This window comes from Dermacentor andersoni, chromosome 1 (genome assembly GCF_023375885.2).
Source record: "Dermacentor andersoni chromosome 1, qqDerAnde1_hic_scaffold, whole genome shotgun sequence".
NCBI classification, from domain to species: Eukaryota; Metazoa; Arthropoda; class Arachnida; order Ixodida; family Ixodidae; genus Dermacentor; species Dermacentor andersoni.
The window spans coordinates 115,702,035-115,717,446 of record NC_092814.1 but is presented as its reverse complement, the minus strand read 5'-3'; the positions used below and the strand labels follow the sequence as shown (position 1 = coordinate 115,717,446).

General features: G+C 46.2%; 1 protein-coding gene across 2 annotated transcripts in view; it reads left to right on the top strand.

Annotated features, from left to right (window-relative positions):
- LOC126543887 (diacylglycerol O-acyltransferase 1-like) overlaps window positions 1-15,412 on the top strand; it is a 103,890-nt gene that overhangs the window by 64,104 nt on the left and 24,374 nt on the right. For both annotated transcript variants that reach the window (XM_050191024.3, XM_055061930.2), the window contains exons 8-9: window positions 4,096-4,199; window positions 14,533-14,613. In XM_050191024.3, the coding sequence (XP_050046981.1) occupies window positions 4,096-4,199; window positions 14,533-14,613 (185 nt within the window). The remainder of the gene's footprint in view (window positions 1-4,095; window positions 4,200-14,532; window positions 14,614-15,412) is intronic.

The following is a 15,412-nucleotide window of genomic DNA, read 5'->3' as shown; positions in this document are numbered from 1 at the left end:
AGAAGTCATGCCAGCACTTCTTGAACAGTAGTTTCCAGCAGCAGTCGACCCGCTTAATGGAAGCTGGTTACCCTATCTACAATTTGGTGTCAGTTGCTGAAAAGCAGCTCAGAAAAATTGACTTACGTTTGATGCAATCTGGCTCTTTAAATTGAGCTGTGTCTTATAAGAAATGCATGGCTGTAATCCAAATATCCATCAGCTGCCACGCCCATTCAAGAAAGCCGCTCTTAGCGATAACATAGCGCTGATTTTTTTTTTTGTTCCCGGACAATTTAAAGAGTGTGTTTGAAAATTAATCCATCTAGGACAGATAAAGTAGAATGTTAACAAAGAGAAAAAGAGACATCCACCTAATCGTAGCAATTGCTACAAAGGAACCCATACGGGTTCCTCGAAAAAAAAAGCTTCACAATTGAAGGGAAATTCCTCTTGGTCCGGGACTCGAACTCGGGACCACCGCTTTTCCAGGGCAGCCGCTCTACCATCTGAGCTAATCAGGCGGCTAGCAGATGGTAGGGCGAAGTATAAGGAACCCGCAAAGGGTTCCTTTGTAGCAATTGCTACGATTAGGTGGATGTATTATTTCCCCTCTGTTAATTACTTCCCTCCACCTTGCAGGTTTCCGTAGATCTATTACGTCAAAGTAGAATGTGCTAAAAATTGCAAGAATAAGTTCGTACAGTGCATAACGTCTGTTGTTTACCGTATATATATCTCCTGCGGTAAATGCTATATCGGGCAGCCCGGCAGAATCTAAATGAAAGGTTAAGACAACATACCAATAAGGTTAATAAGTTACCACCTGATGGATTTCTCGCCCTTCATACTCAGGTGTGTGGCTGTCGTCCTTATTTTGATAGAACCGCCATCCCAGAACGACATAGGGATGAAATGAGTCGTTTTATCGTCGAAGCGGAAAGCATCAATGCGTTGTAATTGGAAACGATGGTTGCGCTTTTTAGACAATCACAAGGAAGGAAGACAGGACAGGCGCAAACCAGTCCTCAAGACTGGTTTGCGCCTGTCCTGTCTTCCTTCCTTGTGATTGTCTAAAAAGCGCAACCAACGTTTCCAATTACAATGAACCAACTTGCCCAACAACGCATTCTGCTAAACTTCATCAATGCGTTGGGCAGTGTATGCATAAGCAAACCGTCTATAGCGCTATATTAAAAGGAGTTAGAATTCTTGCGGAAGCGGTGTATGTGTGCCTAGCTGGCAATTTTAGCTAGTAATCTTTCTCGTGGTATTTTTGTGCGCATGTGCTGAGCTTCCTCACATGATCAGTGTGTGCCATTGCGTAGGGGATGTATAGTTAAGCCTGTGATCGAAATGGACATTGTTGTTGCTAGTAGCGCTGCGTGTGTGTTTCCCTTGTCCTTTTTCTCTCCCTGTGCCTTCAAACAGAGAACAACTAGTACTCTGTTTGAAGTACGTTGAAGCCATGCCAATCTCATGACTTTATAAAGCAAAGGTGGAGTCAAACGTCAGGCAAGTTTAGTGGACTGAAGACTGCAAACTAGATGGAATGCAATAATATAATGCGCGATACGACGATGCTTAATTGAAGAAGAAAGCACAGGTCACAGGTGAGTATAATACACGTGACCTCCACACTTGGTATGCACATGGCGCTCCACCAAGTGGTTACAAATGTTGCTGCCCTACACTTTTGAAAAAACAAAAATCAAACGTTTGTAAAAAAAAGTTTGTAGTGCAAGCAAAAAGTTAGTAATAACAGCAGTTCCTACTTCTCAAAGACAGTTACTAACTACTTACTAGCTATTTACTAACGCTAGAGTCTTTCTGCAGCAGTCGAAGTAAGTAATGGCTACTACGTCATCTTGCCTGTGATGTATTGTGCTGCATGATGGTAGTTTGGAAGAATCATTTAAATGAACTGTGGTATGTTTCATTAGTTTTGATTAGCAGTTATGTGCTGTCTGGTTGGGCACATATGTCCAGGCATTACTTGACACTAATTTATGACTCCAATTATAGTTATCTATCCTTTTTTTAGGTGCTCGCAGGCAGACTGTGCGGTCCCCAAAATTGTGGCTATATAAGCGTTTGCGGCAACTTCAGATACATCAGCGTAGCAAGCTGCTCGTTGTGTTGCACGTTGCGTTGTTCTCCGTGCGTCTATGTCCTTGTGTAGGTGTATAGTTACTCGTAGCTTAAATGCTCCTCGTGACGGTATGTACGGTTTAAAAAACAGGAAGGCGGCACTATTTTTCGGTTTACCTGGATAAGCTTTTAGATAGAAGTCACCTAATTATGGCCCATAAATTCCACTTCTACACAAGACACAGAGGAGTGAACTTATATCAATGAAAATTCAGATGCGTTCATAACAGTTACTAGGTCTTGGAACCAGTAATGACCATCATTAGTAATGGCTACTACTTTTCGTAGTTAGTAACTGTTATTTACGATAGGATTACTAAATGTAATTACTAACAGGTTAGTAACATATGTGACACCAACTTTGTAACTACTGCAACCCCTTTTTCGCCTGGGGTGCATGCTGTTCTTTATGTCATTTAATTCCTCCATGTTGTCGGATTCCCTTGCTTTAGCTGATATGAGATGCCACGGGCCCCCTCAGCCCATCCGCCCCGTCAGTATAGTATATTTTGCCATGATGAAATTTGATTCCGGCCCTTTCATCATCATCATCAGCCTGGCTATGCCAGGCTGATGATGATGACGAAGCCCCGACTTCCGACTAGATTTCCCCGCTTGTCCGTGTATCCCGATCCCACTCTATCGTTCACGCCGGTCTCCCGCTTTTCGTATTCATGGCATCCAAAGCGGCACGGCTGGAATTTAACGACAAGTTAATTTCGGCTGTTCAGACGCGTGCCGCGCGCGCGTTGAGCCACAGAACAGAGCCGCGGAGTTGGAGGAGCCCACGGGAGGAGCCGAAAGTTGTTTACCCGCCCAGTGTTGCCACAACGCATAGCATCGCCGCTTTCTTTAAACTACATCGGCACATGAATGTCTCAAACACATAAAAAACACTAGAAATCATTTCTAAACAAAATTTTACGCGTTCTTAGAGTGTTCCGCAATTCAAAAGCGATAATAGTTGTCGTTAAAGTTTTTTTTTGTGTCATGTGTTTCACTACAGCGCATTTGCCTCGTCTAGCCACACTTATAACAACGCAGCGACTCGCCGGCGGCGGCCGCTGTGTCTTCGCTCTATGTAGCGCAGCCCGACGAACATACGGCTTCGCGCCGCGGCAGATTTTCTGCCGCCCGAACTTCGTCGTGAAAGTTCGCTCCATGTATTCTGGCCTTAAGGCGCCTGGCTACGCCAGGCCCCTTAGGCTTGTGCATGTGCATGTGTGTCACGTGTTAGTGACCGTAAAGAACACAGTAGCAATACTCTGAAAGAGGAAACTAACTTTTATTGGACGGACCTGTGCCCACAAAAACAGGCTACGCTCAAAGAACGGCGACAGTGGCGAACACAGTCGTCGATAGTCGAAATATGATCAGGGGGTCAAGCGCGTCGGCTTTTATGAATCAGTCGTCGAACGTTCCAGTGTAATCGCTGGGACCCGCGTGCCTTCCACAAAGTTCTACACCATTCACGTCGCGCATACATTCAATCAGATTACACAAGGTTCGGCGACACCAGACAGCAGATAGAAGCATCGATAACATTCTAGAAACTTCCGATACATGTAGGCGCTACCTGCGGTTAGCGATAACATTTCTTAGACGGTAAAAGCGCTCACCCGTAAAAGATAAACGGGTTCACGTGTCAATATATATACATGTTGGGCTTTGAGAGTAATAACCGGTGTCATTTCTGATTGCAGTGGCTTGATTAAAACGTGCAACAGATCGCACATGCGCCACGTAGGGCATGCCTAGCGTCAGTACAAAGCAATTACATACGACGACTACGATCCTGTGCTACCTGTCGCGCCTTTTCCGGCACATAGTGTGTCGTTGCTGTGCTTTACGTGAAAACTAATAAACTGATTAATTACAGAAGACAAAACAGGGACACACAACTAACTCTTATGTATTCGCCTCCCCTTTCTACCCCCTCCCCCTCCATTCTAATTTTCTTTTCAGACATATGGTACTTCATGTTTGCCCCAACGTTATGCTACGAGTTCAACTTCCCTCAGAGGCCGAAGATACGAAAATTGTTTCTGCTTCGGAAAACTTTGGAAGTAGTATGTCCGAAATATTATTTAAATGTTTATAAGTTTAAGACAAAGAGTTTACTTATCGATGCCAAAATATTTTACTTTGTTTCACAACGCAAAACAATCGATGTTATGCTTTTCATACATGAAGTAATGAGCGTTAAGAATCGGCGGAACTGACGAGGTCGACGTTTTTATTGGTAACAATTGTACGTAGCCAAGCAGCACGAAGTTGTTCCAAAAACTAATAAGAGATTATTAACAAAATTAACGTGACCGCGATATTGATCCTAAAACTAATACGAGGAGAGTTCTGAATAACTTTAGTAAGTGCGTGAACCTTGTGGCACTACTGCACCGCCTAGGTTGTTGCACATTGAGGGTATTTTCAGTTGATTTTCCTTTGTCTGCATAGTTCCATCAATCAATAGCTGCCCATTACTTTTTCTTTATACGTGCCTATATACAAGCTATATTAATGGTGCTGCCGGAAACTGGCCAGTTTTTCTAATGGGTAGAGGCGTCCTCCTACCTGGTGTTCGGCTGTGTGAAGAGGGTTCTCATCTCGAATGGGGCCTATAGTGGCCCTGGCGGACACTCCACACGTCTCCTTTCAGGTCCCTGGGCTCTCATTACTTTCAAACCACGGGTGGCTTTACTGCAGGGTATCCGACATGGCGTGGGAGGCGTTGTAACGTGAGAACCGTGTCCGCTGGGTACATTACGGGTAAAGGTACGAACTCGCTACAGGTCAGTGCCCAGCCTTCACGGACTTCAACGCTCGGGGGCAACCTCTCCTGGGAGCCCCACTCACCTGTATGCGCAACCCAACCTTGGATTGAGCACTTGCCGTGACTTGTGATCAGCTACGGCTGAGCGGTCACCAACCACTAATGGGTATACAGGTGTCCTCCCGTCTGGTGTTCGGCTATCAAAAATGGAGGTTGCATCTGGAATAGAGGTCAATACTGACTCTGTCTCTGGGTGAACCCAACCCTCAGAGTACAGATCCTGAGTTCCCATTGTCCAACCATGCCCAGCGATGGGTCGAGCATACGCTGCGGGGGTGGCCGGCGTTCTGTAAGATACCGGATACCTACCAGCAAAATAGGTATAAGCGCGCTCCCTGGCCTGATGTTTCGCTACTTCATGGAGACCTCAAAGCTTGGGAAGGACACCCATCTGTTGGCAAACTTCCGGCATGAGACCAGCAGATAGCTTTGGTTTTTTTGGTGTAAACCCTATGCTGCAAACTGTATCGAGAGGATGCCGTGTAAATAGTCACTGTCTATCCTGTGGACATAGAGCACGTAGTGTAGGGGGGGGGGGGGGGGGGGCGGGAGGAGATAATTCTACTTCTAAAGTGCATGGGCTCGATGATAGCGCCGAGTTCATTAATTCAATAGGGGTCACACGCACCCGTCAAATTGTTTGATCGGGGGCCAGACAGATTTCTTGCGTGTCATATCGACGTCTGTCTCAAAAGTTCGTGCAGTACGTTTATACAACACACTTTTTCCACCTCTTCTTCCATTACTGGAAGCACCCTTGGGAGTTCTCTGCTGTTAAGCATTTCAGAAGCGATGTCATCCTCTTCTGAATTGTCATCAGATCCCCGAAATACCGGCCCCGGAGCGGAAAAAGTGACAAGCGTCCAAATTACGCGAGAGGCTGTTCCAGTACAGTGATGAAATTGTGTGCTAAGCACTCACGAACTGTCGATGCGAAATGCGCGGGAGCATTATTGTGGTACAGGATCGGGCGCCTCTCTACAAATTTAGTCGCACGTTGCGCACACGATCTCTCAGATGTTTCAGGACCTGCACGTAGAAAGCTTCATTGACAGTTTAGCCTTCGTATACAAATTCCTGGTGCACAATTCCATGGCGGCCAAAGAACATGATCAACATGAATTTGATTTTTGCTTTGTTCCTCTTTTCTCTTCTTGGCCTCGGCTCATTTTTCGTTTTTTTTTTAGTTCTCGCTTTACGACTTCATTTTGATGTCATATTGGTAGATCCAAGTTTCGTCTTCGGTGACGGCCCTTTTCAACAATTCATCGCTTCGTCTGAAGTTTTCCAATCAATGCAATTTTCTTCGCAACTTTTGCTGAGGGGTAGCACATATCGCACCACGTTGGCGCAGACCTTTTTAATTTCCATAATTTTCAGTCTAAATCCGGTGAACGCACCTACGACTTTCCTAAAGGAAGTGCGTCTGCTATCATTCTAACAGTCATTCGGCGCTAACTGAGCACAAGAGAACGCACACGATCGATGTTTTCATCATCACACGTGTTAACGGGCGTCCTGATCTTTCATTGTCCTCAGGGTCCTCACGGCCTTCCCGAAAAGGCTACACCCACTTCAACAGAGTTATTTCGTTTAAGGTATTCGTTTGATATATTTTTCGAAACGTTTGATTAATTTTTGCACCATTCTTGGCCAATTTCACAAGAAATTTGATATTTATCCTTTGTTACGGCTGTTTGTCAATCTCCATTTCGAAAAAGACTGAAACTGGGTTGCACAAAAGGTCCACGCATGAATTTCTGCCTTATCATACAGCACTCCAGCTAGGGAAAACACGGGGAAGGCGGGAGATGGAAATTCAAAACGATGAGCAAAACGAGAACAAGGTGTAAGCGGGAGCCAACGTTTCGAGAAGTGGACTTGTATTTTTCAAGGAATTGTCTTTTTCAGCCCTCCGCCTAGTACTATATAGAGATAAACCGGGTTCTTTCGAGTAGACAGAGTGATAGAGAGTCGTTGCTAAACCCGCTTCCACGTTTTTGCTGACTCACTGCATGAACTTCTGGGACAGAACTCGTACACTCAGAGTGAAGGCATGACCTATGTGTCACCTCCATAAAAGCGTCTGCACTTCGGTACCCAACAACAACTTGCGTTTGTCCAACTGTTTGCGGCTAGCACACAAGAAACGCTTCTGACGAAATAAAAAAACATCATCAGTAGCAGCTGAGCAAATGCTTGGGTTCACAGTGAGCAAGGCAAGTTATGGAGAGCGGAGAAGAAGCCAAAAGTTGCCGCACCTGGCGATGATATTGGCCCTGAAAAGACTGAAATAACTGACATTAACGACGTTAGGTTCGTTGACACGGAAAATGATAGGCTCGCATCGATCATCAACGACGTACGCAATAGCTCGCAACGCAGGCACGTCAGTACGAGTCGCAAGCTGTGCCGGAAACAGCCAAAATGCGGAAGACCGAAAATACTAGGATGAAGAGGAAGCCGAGGCACGAAAGCCCGAACTTGGAGCTCTGTTAGTAAACTGTCTGTTCGCTTTCCCAGTTGGTTATGTTTTTACATGGATAATGTTGGTTTCAAACAAATATATTAGTTTGCTGGAAAAAGGCGCCCTTTTGTGAACCCTTGTCAATCCGTACTCGTGGGTACGTACCATTTACAATCAGGGAACAACAATGAAAACTACGCTAACGGGAAGAAGACAGCTGTGTACGTGCACATAACGAGATTTATCAGCAGGATATTACCGCACAGACCTTGACGAAATTAGTATAACTGTACAACTTTTGTCACCAAAAGAAATTCGATTGTTTAAATTCTGAAGGAAGAAACACGTTTTCTTCCTTGCTTCTTTGTGTCTCACATAATGACTGTCTCATTACGGGGGACTGACCAAGACGCCGGCGGTATAGGAGTGGGGAAGGGAGGTGAAAGTTCTCCGCCGTTTGCAGACGAGCTTGTTCTTTGTTCTTGAAGAAACAAGTTACAAACGAAGTTTTTTTTTTCGTGCAGTTCCTTGGTGACAGTTTTTTTTTATTGCGATAAAGACTTGCCCTTAAGGCATAATTCTTGGTGCGTATATGTGTATTATATGTGTGCTGTGAGGCCTGTGTTGTGTATGAATTGAAGCAGTGTTTTGTGGAATCTGTTGTCATGTATCCAGCGGTCATAGCTGGTTGTCACACTGTAGCGGAGGCCGGCTTGCAGTAGGAGACGCGAGCGTTCCGATTTTAGACCAGTACATGTCCATATTAGGTGGTATGCATCTGCTTCCATCACAGGAACGGAGCAGTATGGACACGTAGCACCCAGTGGTAAATGCGATCAGTTCCACTTTGAGATAACAGCCGGTGTAAGGGCCACCCTGGCCCGAAGCCTCCGAAGCACAACTTCCTCCGCCCTAGTAAGGTGAAGGGGGAGGGAGCAGACACACGGTGGGATAAGAGCGCGTGTGTCCTGCCGGAGAAAATTTTGCGGGCTCGGAGCGAGTTAAGGGGTTGATGTGGGAGGGGAATAGGCGGAAGATCAGGATTAGGAGGGCAGTGTGCCTGCTGGTCAGCAGCAATGTTGTGAAGGTTCGCTGAATGGCCTTGAATCCAGTGTACCTTGACGCAAGTAGCTGTTTTACTATTTATAGTGTGTATTGTCTCGCAGATTTCCATCGCCTTGTCAACCTTCTTGAGTTCCTGAATAGTCGCTAAAGAATCAGTGAAGATACGTAGTTGCTTGATGGTAGGCAGCTTAGATGTCGCATCTTGCACAGCGTCGTGGATGGCTTGAAATTCCATTACTAGAGCGCTGGTTTCCGTAGATAAATAGCGCTGGTGGCCGCTGATGAAATTATGCGTAGTACTCAGGAATGATGCCCTTCCGCCGTCTGGGAGAATGGCAGCATCCGTATAGACTTTGCAGGTGTTAGCATATGATGCATCGACGATATTGTGTTCGTCAATAATACCTGTTGTATCGCTGCGTCGTAAACTTCGTTGGCTTATTAGTGTTGGCTTATTATTGGATAGGGCTGATTGTCAATTCGAGAGCCGCGTCGAAAATGAGCATGCAACGCAGCGACAGCCGGAATAAGTTGCTTTTTTATTTCACGTGCTTTTTCACGTTGCAAAATTAGCTCTGCAATTGTGTTGAGCTGGGCATGTTCCTCTAAGGTTGGTATCAGAGTGATGCGGGGCAGTGCTGTGATTGTGCGCATAGCATCGCGATTAATCGTCTCCAACTGTGCCAGCTGTGCCAAAGACAGCCGTTGAAATTGTGCCTAATATAAAATTCGTGGCTGCAAGACTGCACGCACCAACCGTCGAGCTATGTCAGTACAAGCTCCAGCTGCTTTTGCTGCAATGCGACGAATAAGGTGAAGTGTTTTTGTCGAACTCTGTCTGGTTTTACGGAGCCAGTGGGCACCACTGCCGGAGTGGTGAATATCGAGACCCAGTATGCGGACCTCAGTAGCCTCAGGGATTGTCACTGCGCCGAGTCTAAATGTAAAGGGGTGCTGCGTGATTCTTGTGCGTCCTTTCTTGTTGGCCACCATAACATAGCTTTATTTTTGGGCGGAAACGTCCAACCCTGCTTTCCGAGTGTAGTTGTTCAGAACATCAAGGGCTTCTTGAAGCTGTTGAGTTTGTCTAGATATATCTTCATGAACGGACCACAAAGTGACGTCATCCGCATAGATTAAGAACCTCACGTCTGGAATCCGATGTAGTTGCCAGGCTAGAGGTATTAGAGCAACGTTGAAGAGAAGAGGAGCCAAAACCGAACCTTGTGGGACTCCTCTGTTCGATGTGAAATATATTTCTTGCCTTCCATCTGCTCTAATCGCAAATGTGCGATTCTGAAGGAATGAGTAGATGAATCTTATCACCCGCGGTGGACGTCCCAGGTCGATGAGGTTGGCTATAATGATTTGATGGTCTATATTGTCATAAGCTTTCGTTATGTCTGTTGCTACTACCATGCGCACAGCGTGACTGTGTGGTGAAACCTGTAAAACATCGTCTGATAAGATAGAAAGTCCATCTTCAGTTCCCAAGTAAGGACGGAATCCAATTTGAGCAGGATGATATTTATCGTGGCGTTCAAGCCACCAGGAAACACGTGTGGCCAGCATCTTTTCAGCGAGCTTGCAGACAGTTGAGGTTAGTGAAATTGGGCGTAAGGACTGCAGGCTATTTGGAGACTTTCCTGGTTTCGGAGTCGCGACAACAATTGAATGCTTCCAATCAGGTGGAACGTTTCCAGTCTACCATACTTCATTAATAGCCTGAAGAAGTGCGTCGAGAGCTGCTCCTTCCATGTTCTTGAAAATCTCATAAGGAATACCATCGGGACCAGGTGTTCTTCGTTGCTTCGAAGTTTCAATCGCCGCTATTAGTTCGGCCATGCTGAAAGGGCTGGATATTTCGAATTTGGAAGTTGTGTCAGACTCATCAATTTCGGGGCAGATTATGGGTGACGCGTGATCGTATTTCGGGAAAAACGCTCTAGCAGTGTGTTCTGCAAATTGATGTGGCGAACTCTGCATCGCTAACCCAACGCTCGCTGCAGGGTCAGGTTGCTTATGACCGCGTTCCATTGACCGGAACGTACGCCAAAGTGCTCTGTTTCCAATGCCCGATCCAAGATTCTCGCACCACCCATACCATCGTCGTCAAGAAAGTTGCTTTTCGTGCCGACGCGCCTTCGCCGCTATATGGTTAGCACGTGCACGGCTACCAGGTGCATCGGGATTCCTCGACGGATACACTTCTGCCTGACGTCGCTTTGCCCAAAGTTGCAAAAGGGCGAGGTCCGGTTGAGGTTGTTCCTCGTCAACTGTGGTTACAGTGGTGTTCCTCTGTAGCAGTTCTTGCAAAGCGGGAATAATTTCTGAGGGCTCTGAGGGTACCTTATCAATCGATGATTCCCGAAACTTATCCCAATGCGTGAATGTTACTCGTCGTCGAATTTTCTGTATGCACGTTCTGCGCAAACCAATCATTATTGGCATATGATCATTGCCCCATGTATCTGGTTCCACCCGCCACTGCGGCATTCCAGGACCCAACCCCCACGTGAGGTCTGGAGCGTTTGTTCTAGATACTGCGGGTACAGCACAGGTAGCCACAGCGTGATGGTTCAACAGTGTAAAAGTGGCATCGCTCATGTTTTTAACTTGGTATCCTCTTCGGGAGTTGTACGTGTACCCCATTCTGTATGTGGGACATTGAAGTCTCCACCCACGAGAATAGGAATTCCCGTGTACGTAGACCGGAGATGGGCTATCCACCCCAAATTCAAACGTGTGCGCTGTGGTCTGGCGTAGAATGACACTAGAATGACAGGAGTCTTCACTGGTCGTGTCAGGACCCCGACAACTTCTTGATTACCACTACCCCATGGCTCCAGATCAATCACTGTGTGAGCAATATGCGATGATATATAAACTGCAGCTTTTCCCGGAGCTGAAGCCATTGTAGTAGCACGTCTATCTCTAATAGATGGGTTATGATACCCATTAAAATTGGACAGGGCGCATAGCTTATTATGCTCTTGAATAAGCAGTGCCCATGCATGTAGCTTATTGTATTGAAGCTTGGTTTTAATTTCTCCTAACTTGGAGCTTAGGCCGCGACAATTCCACTGTAGAATTCCATCCTGTGACAGCTGCTGCAGAGAATTAGCCATGATGCAGGCTATTCTGAATGAGCAACGTTAGTTGAGCAAGTTGATCTAAAACTGCTGTCCAAACAGCTTCGTTGACCTGTTGTGCCGGACGGGATCCAGGCGTAACGGTGGCATTCGCAGTGGTTGATGCGTCACGTGTTGGTCCTGTTTTCTGACGACGCAGAATTACCAATTCTTTATGTTTGCGTAGTCGCTCAATCTCTCTGGCCAGTGCGTCTATCCGAGCGTCAATGTCATCATGGTCATCATCCGACTGATACAGAGGTTCCGGTAATTTCTGTTTCTTTGTCTGCGACTGCTTGCCATGTTTAAGAACAGAAGAATACAGTTGTGTTTCTGGGGCTTTTGCTTCTTCTGCCAAGAGCATCTCTGGCTCTTCTGCAAGAACCTCATAACGATTGTGTGTTGTTACTATAGTCGTTTTTGGTATAGCCTTTCGTATCCGTACTGTGGCCTTCTGTTTAGTCGGACAATTTGTGCTTGTCATATCGTGCTCATCAGATTTACATAAGCCTCATCGATATCGTGGTTGGCCTTCTGGTGTGAACTTTTCTGGATCAATAGTACGCTGTGGGCAAAATGCCTGCACGTGTCCACGTTGAAAGCAGCGGTAGCAGAATATTGCCCGAGGGAGGTAGGGTTCAGGTCGCAATATGCAACCATAGTACTAAAACCGTTCTGGAATACATTGAGGGCCCTGTACCGTGACTAAGCATGTACGGCTTTTGCCCATGAATCTAGCTGCGAGCACCCTATGTGTCGTGGAGGTCAATTCACGACAAATTATTTCAGGGGTGTCTTCCGGGTCAATGCCATAGACAACACACCTCTGTATATTAGGGCCCGATGCAAAGTAGCACTTCACAGGTAGGTGTTGATCTTCTGACAGCGGGATAGATGTTAAAGTGCACATTTTCTGCACATCACTGAGAGATGCCAAGTGCACAGTGATCGAGTTGGTAGATTTATATGCTGCGAACCCTTTGTATCCAGTGGTATCAAGATTGGTCGATGACCCTTTGGACATATTTTGTGGCTACTGAGGTTATGTCGTAGCATGAAAGGGGGCGTATATGAACTCGATAGGATTGAGAAGGGGTGGGCGTTGGGTAAGACTGAGAGGGAGCGGGCGTAGGGGAGGCCGTGGAGGAATTGTCTGGGGTGGCCCTTACCTTTTTTTCCGGTTGCTCCGATGCGATGGCGTCTTGTTGAAGCACGTTGATAGGGGGACCTCGCTTGGCTGCATTCGTCGAACCGCCAGAGGGCTGCACGTCCATAGGGTCACCAGTGTCCGTCGGCACGATTGCGGATAGGTTCACATTCACATCACGAAGTGGACTGTCCTTCGGTGTTGAATCTTGGTTATTCGAGCTCTCGGTTGCACACTTCAGCTGCATAGTTGGCATGGATGTTGTCACGCGCAGCAGTCCAGTGGAAGGTACAGATGAGGAGCTCATATGTGGCACAAACACTTCTCTGTCGGGCGAGCGCGGCGGCACGGCCACACTAGGCCTAAGCGCCAGCAGTGCTTGTTTTGAGTCTATCAGACGAGCAGGATCAGTAGAAGAAGGCAAAGAAGAGTCCTCACCAGAGTCCACAGGTCCCCATAGGCTTCCGAGGAGCTTCGTATCGAGATAAGGGCGAGATTTTCTTTGCTGTCGAGCAATTTCCAAGGAACCCAAGGAAACCAAGTCTGCGTGGAAACATCGTCGTCTTGCTCCCTCTGGTGACAGCTAAACAGGTTATTGTTCTGGAACCATTGCAATTAGATTAAAAATTTGCGTTTGGATTGGCGGCTTTTCTTCAGTAGCTTTCTTTATTTGAAAAACGGTTTGAGAAAACGCTGAGAAAGAGCGAGAAACAGAGCAATAATTTTCTGAGAGTTGGTTAAGTTAGCTTATAACTGTGCGCGTGGTCATCCCTCGGTTGATGCTCTGATTAACCCTTCGTGACAAGTGGATGGGAAAACGGCGCCGCGGTAGCTCAATCGATATTCTCGTTTATTACATAACAAGGGCCTCGAATCCGGCAACATTGATGCCTTCAGATAGCATGTATGGGTTTATTGACCAGTTGCCTTCACCCAAAAAGATCACATGCTCGTGACGCCTGCAGCAGAAAGGATGTTCCACATCTGCCGCCAAGGTTTGTGGGTGGTGGCGCTGGCTAACGCTCCCAAGGTTAGTCCTGGCAGTAAATCATAAATACAAAAAAAAAGTAGATTGGTAAACGGCGCCGCGGTACCTCAATTGGTAGAGCATCACACGCGTAATGCCAAGACGTGAGATCGTTCCCACCTGCGGCAAGTTTTTTTTCATCCACTTCCACCTGCCATTAATTTATCATTTCTTTAATTCAATTAATAAGTGCCAGTAATTCCCTCTATGTTGTCCTTCGGGTTATTGTTGTTGACTTCTTATGATATGTATATATATATATATATATATATATATATACATACATACACGTGGCGTTTTGCTGCTGAGAACGAGGTCGCGGGTTAATTTCCCGGTAGGCATGGCTTAATTTACTTCGACCTAATTTATACCCGTAAAGTGGTGGACGCGTTATTGGATGGTTGATTGAGCATAACAAAAAAAAAAAGATGTGCAGAATGGCTTGACTCTAAGCATAAAAATGGACAGTTTCTTTTCGAATTCTCCTCGTATGAAGGCGCTAGTTAAACTCTCTACACAGCAGCCAAAATTAGGAAGACTAAAGACTAGTGTTGTCATGATTGTTACCACACTTGTAGAGCACGTTCCACGCCTCCAGATTGCCCTTACTTGGTAAATCTGTGCCAAGCAAAAAACAAGAAACAACGTAAGCGTGAAACTGGTTTTAGATTCTTCAAGCAAAGCATCTGCACGCATTCTTTCTCTTCGATTGATTTACTCGTTTTGTTGCAGATCATTATACCAGTGCTCAGTGTGACGCTGCTAAACCAATGGGCAATGCCCGTCCTGGCCATGGCTGCGAAAGCGTATGAGGCAAGTTCGCGTTCTCAAAACTATATACAACAAGCGACTAAGAACGAATTACCCTTGACCGAATATGAAACGCATTAATGATCGCGAAACAATACCCAGGTTGGACTTATAGCAGCCTCATTTGAACGATCATGTTGGAAATAGAACGAGCGTTAACACATTTCTGTTCCCGCAGTCAACGCCGCATTAGACACTCGCGCACTATGACGTCCTTCTTTCACAGACGGCAAAGTCGCGGCTGGAACACTTTCGGCGCCATTTGCGCGGTGATGCTACACCGAACTGTCAAATAATCACGCGTACGCGGCACTCTGTTAAAGTTTTCCCGTTCGCGTTTTAAAATGGCCTGGTAACGCAGAGACGTTTGGCCTACGAAGCTCGAACCACAGGGAACAAATTTACGAACCACTTTTGGCATGGGCCCCGTGGACGCACAACGAATTTCACTGCTCTCTCTCTCTCTCTATCGACCATCAGATGTATGTTCTGCTTTGGCCTACTTTGAGCGCGGCGCGGCGCAGCGTAGCCAGACCCTGCCATATTAAGCGTCCGAAATGCAGCGTGCGCTTTTTCAAACAACGAAAACACTTGCTTCATATAACAAAAAGCTTCGTATCAATTTTTGAGATCAGGGAATTGTTAGACATTCTTGTGCACCTGACCTCCGAGATTACACGTGTCGTTACGTGCGCGCTGCCCCATCTCGGAGACCGTGCTTTGTACTATACTGTTTCTATAAAATCATTTTATTTATTCCAAAGTACAGTGTGGAAGTGGATGCCAGAGGAAAAAAGCTGGT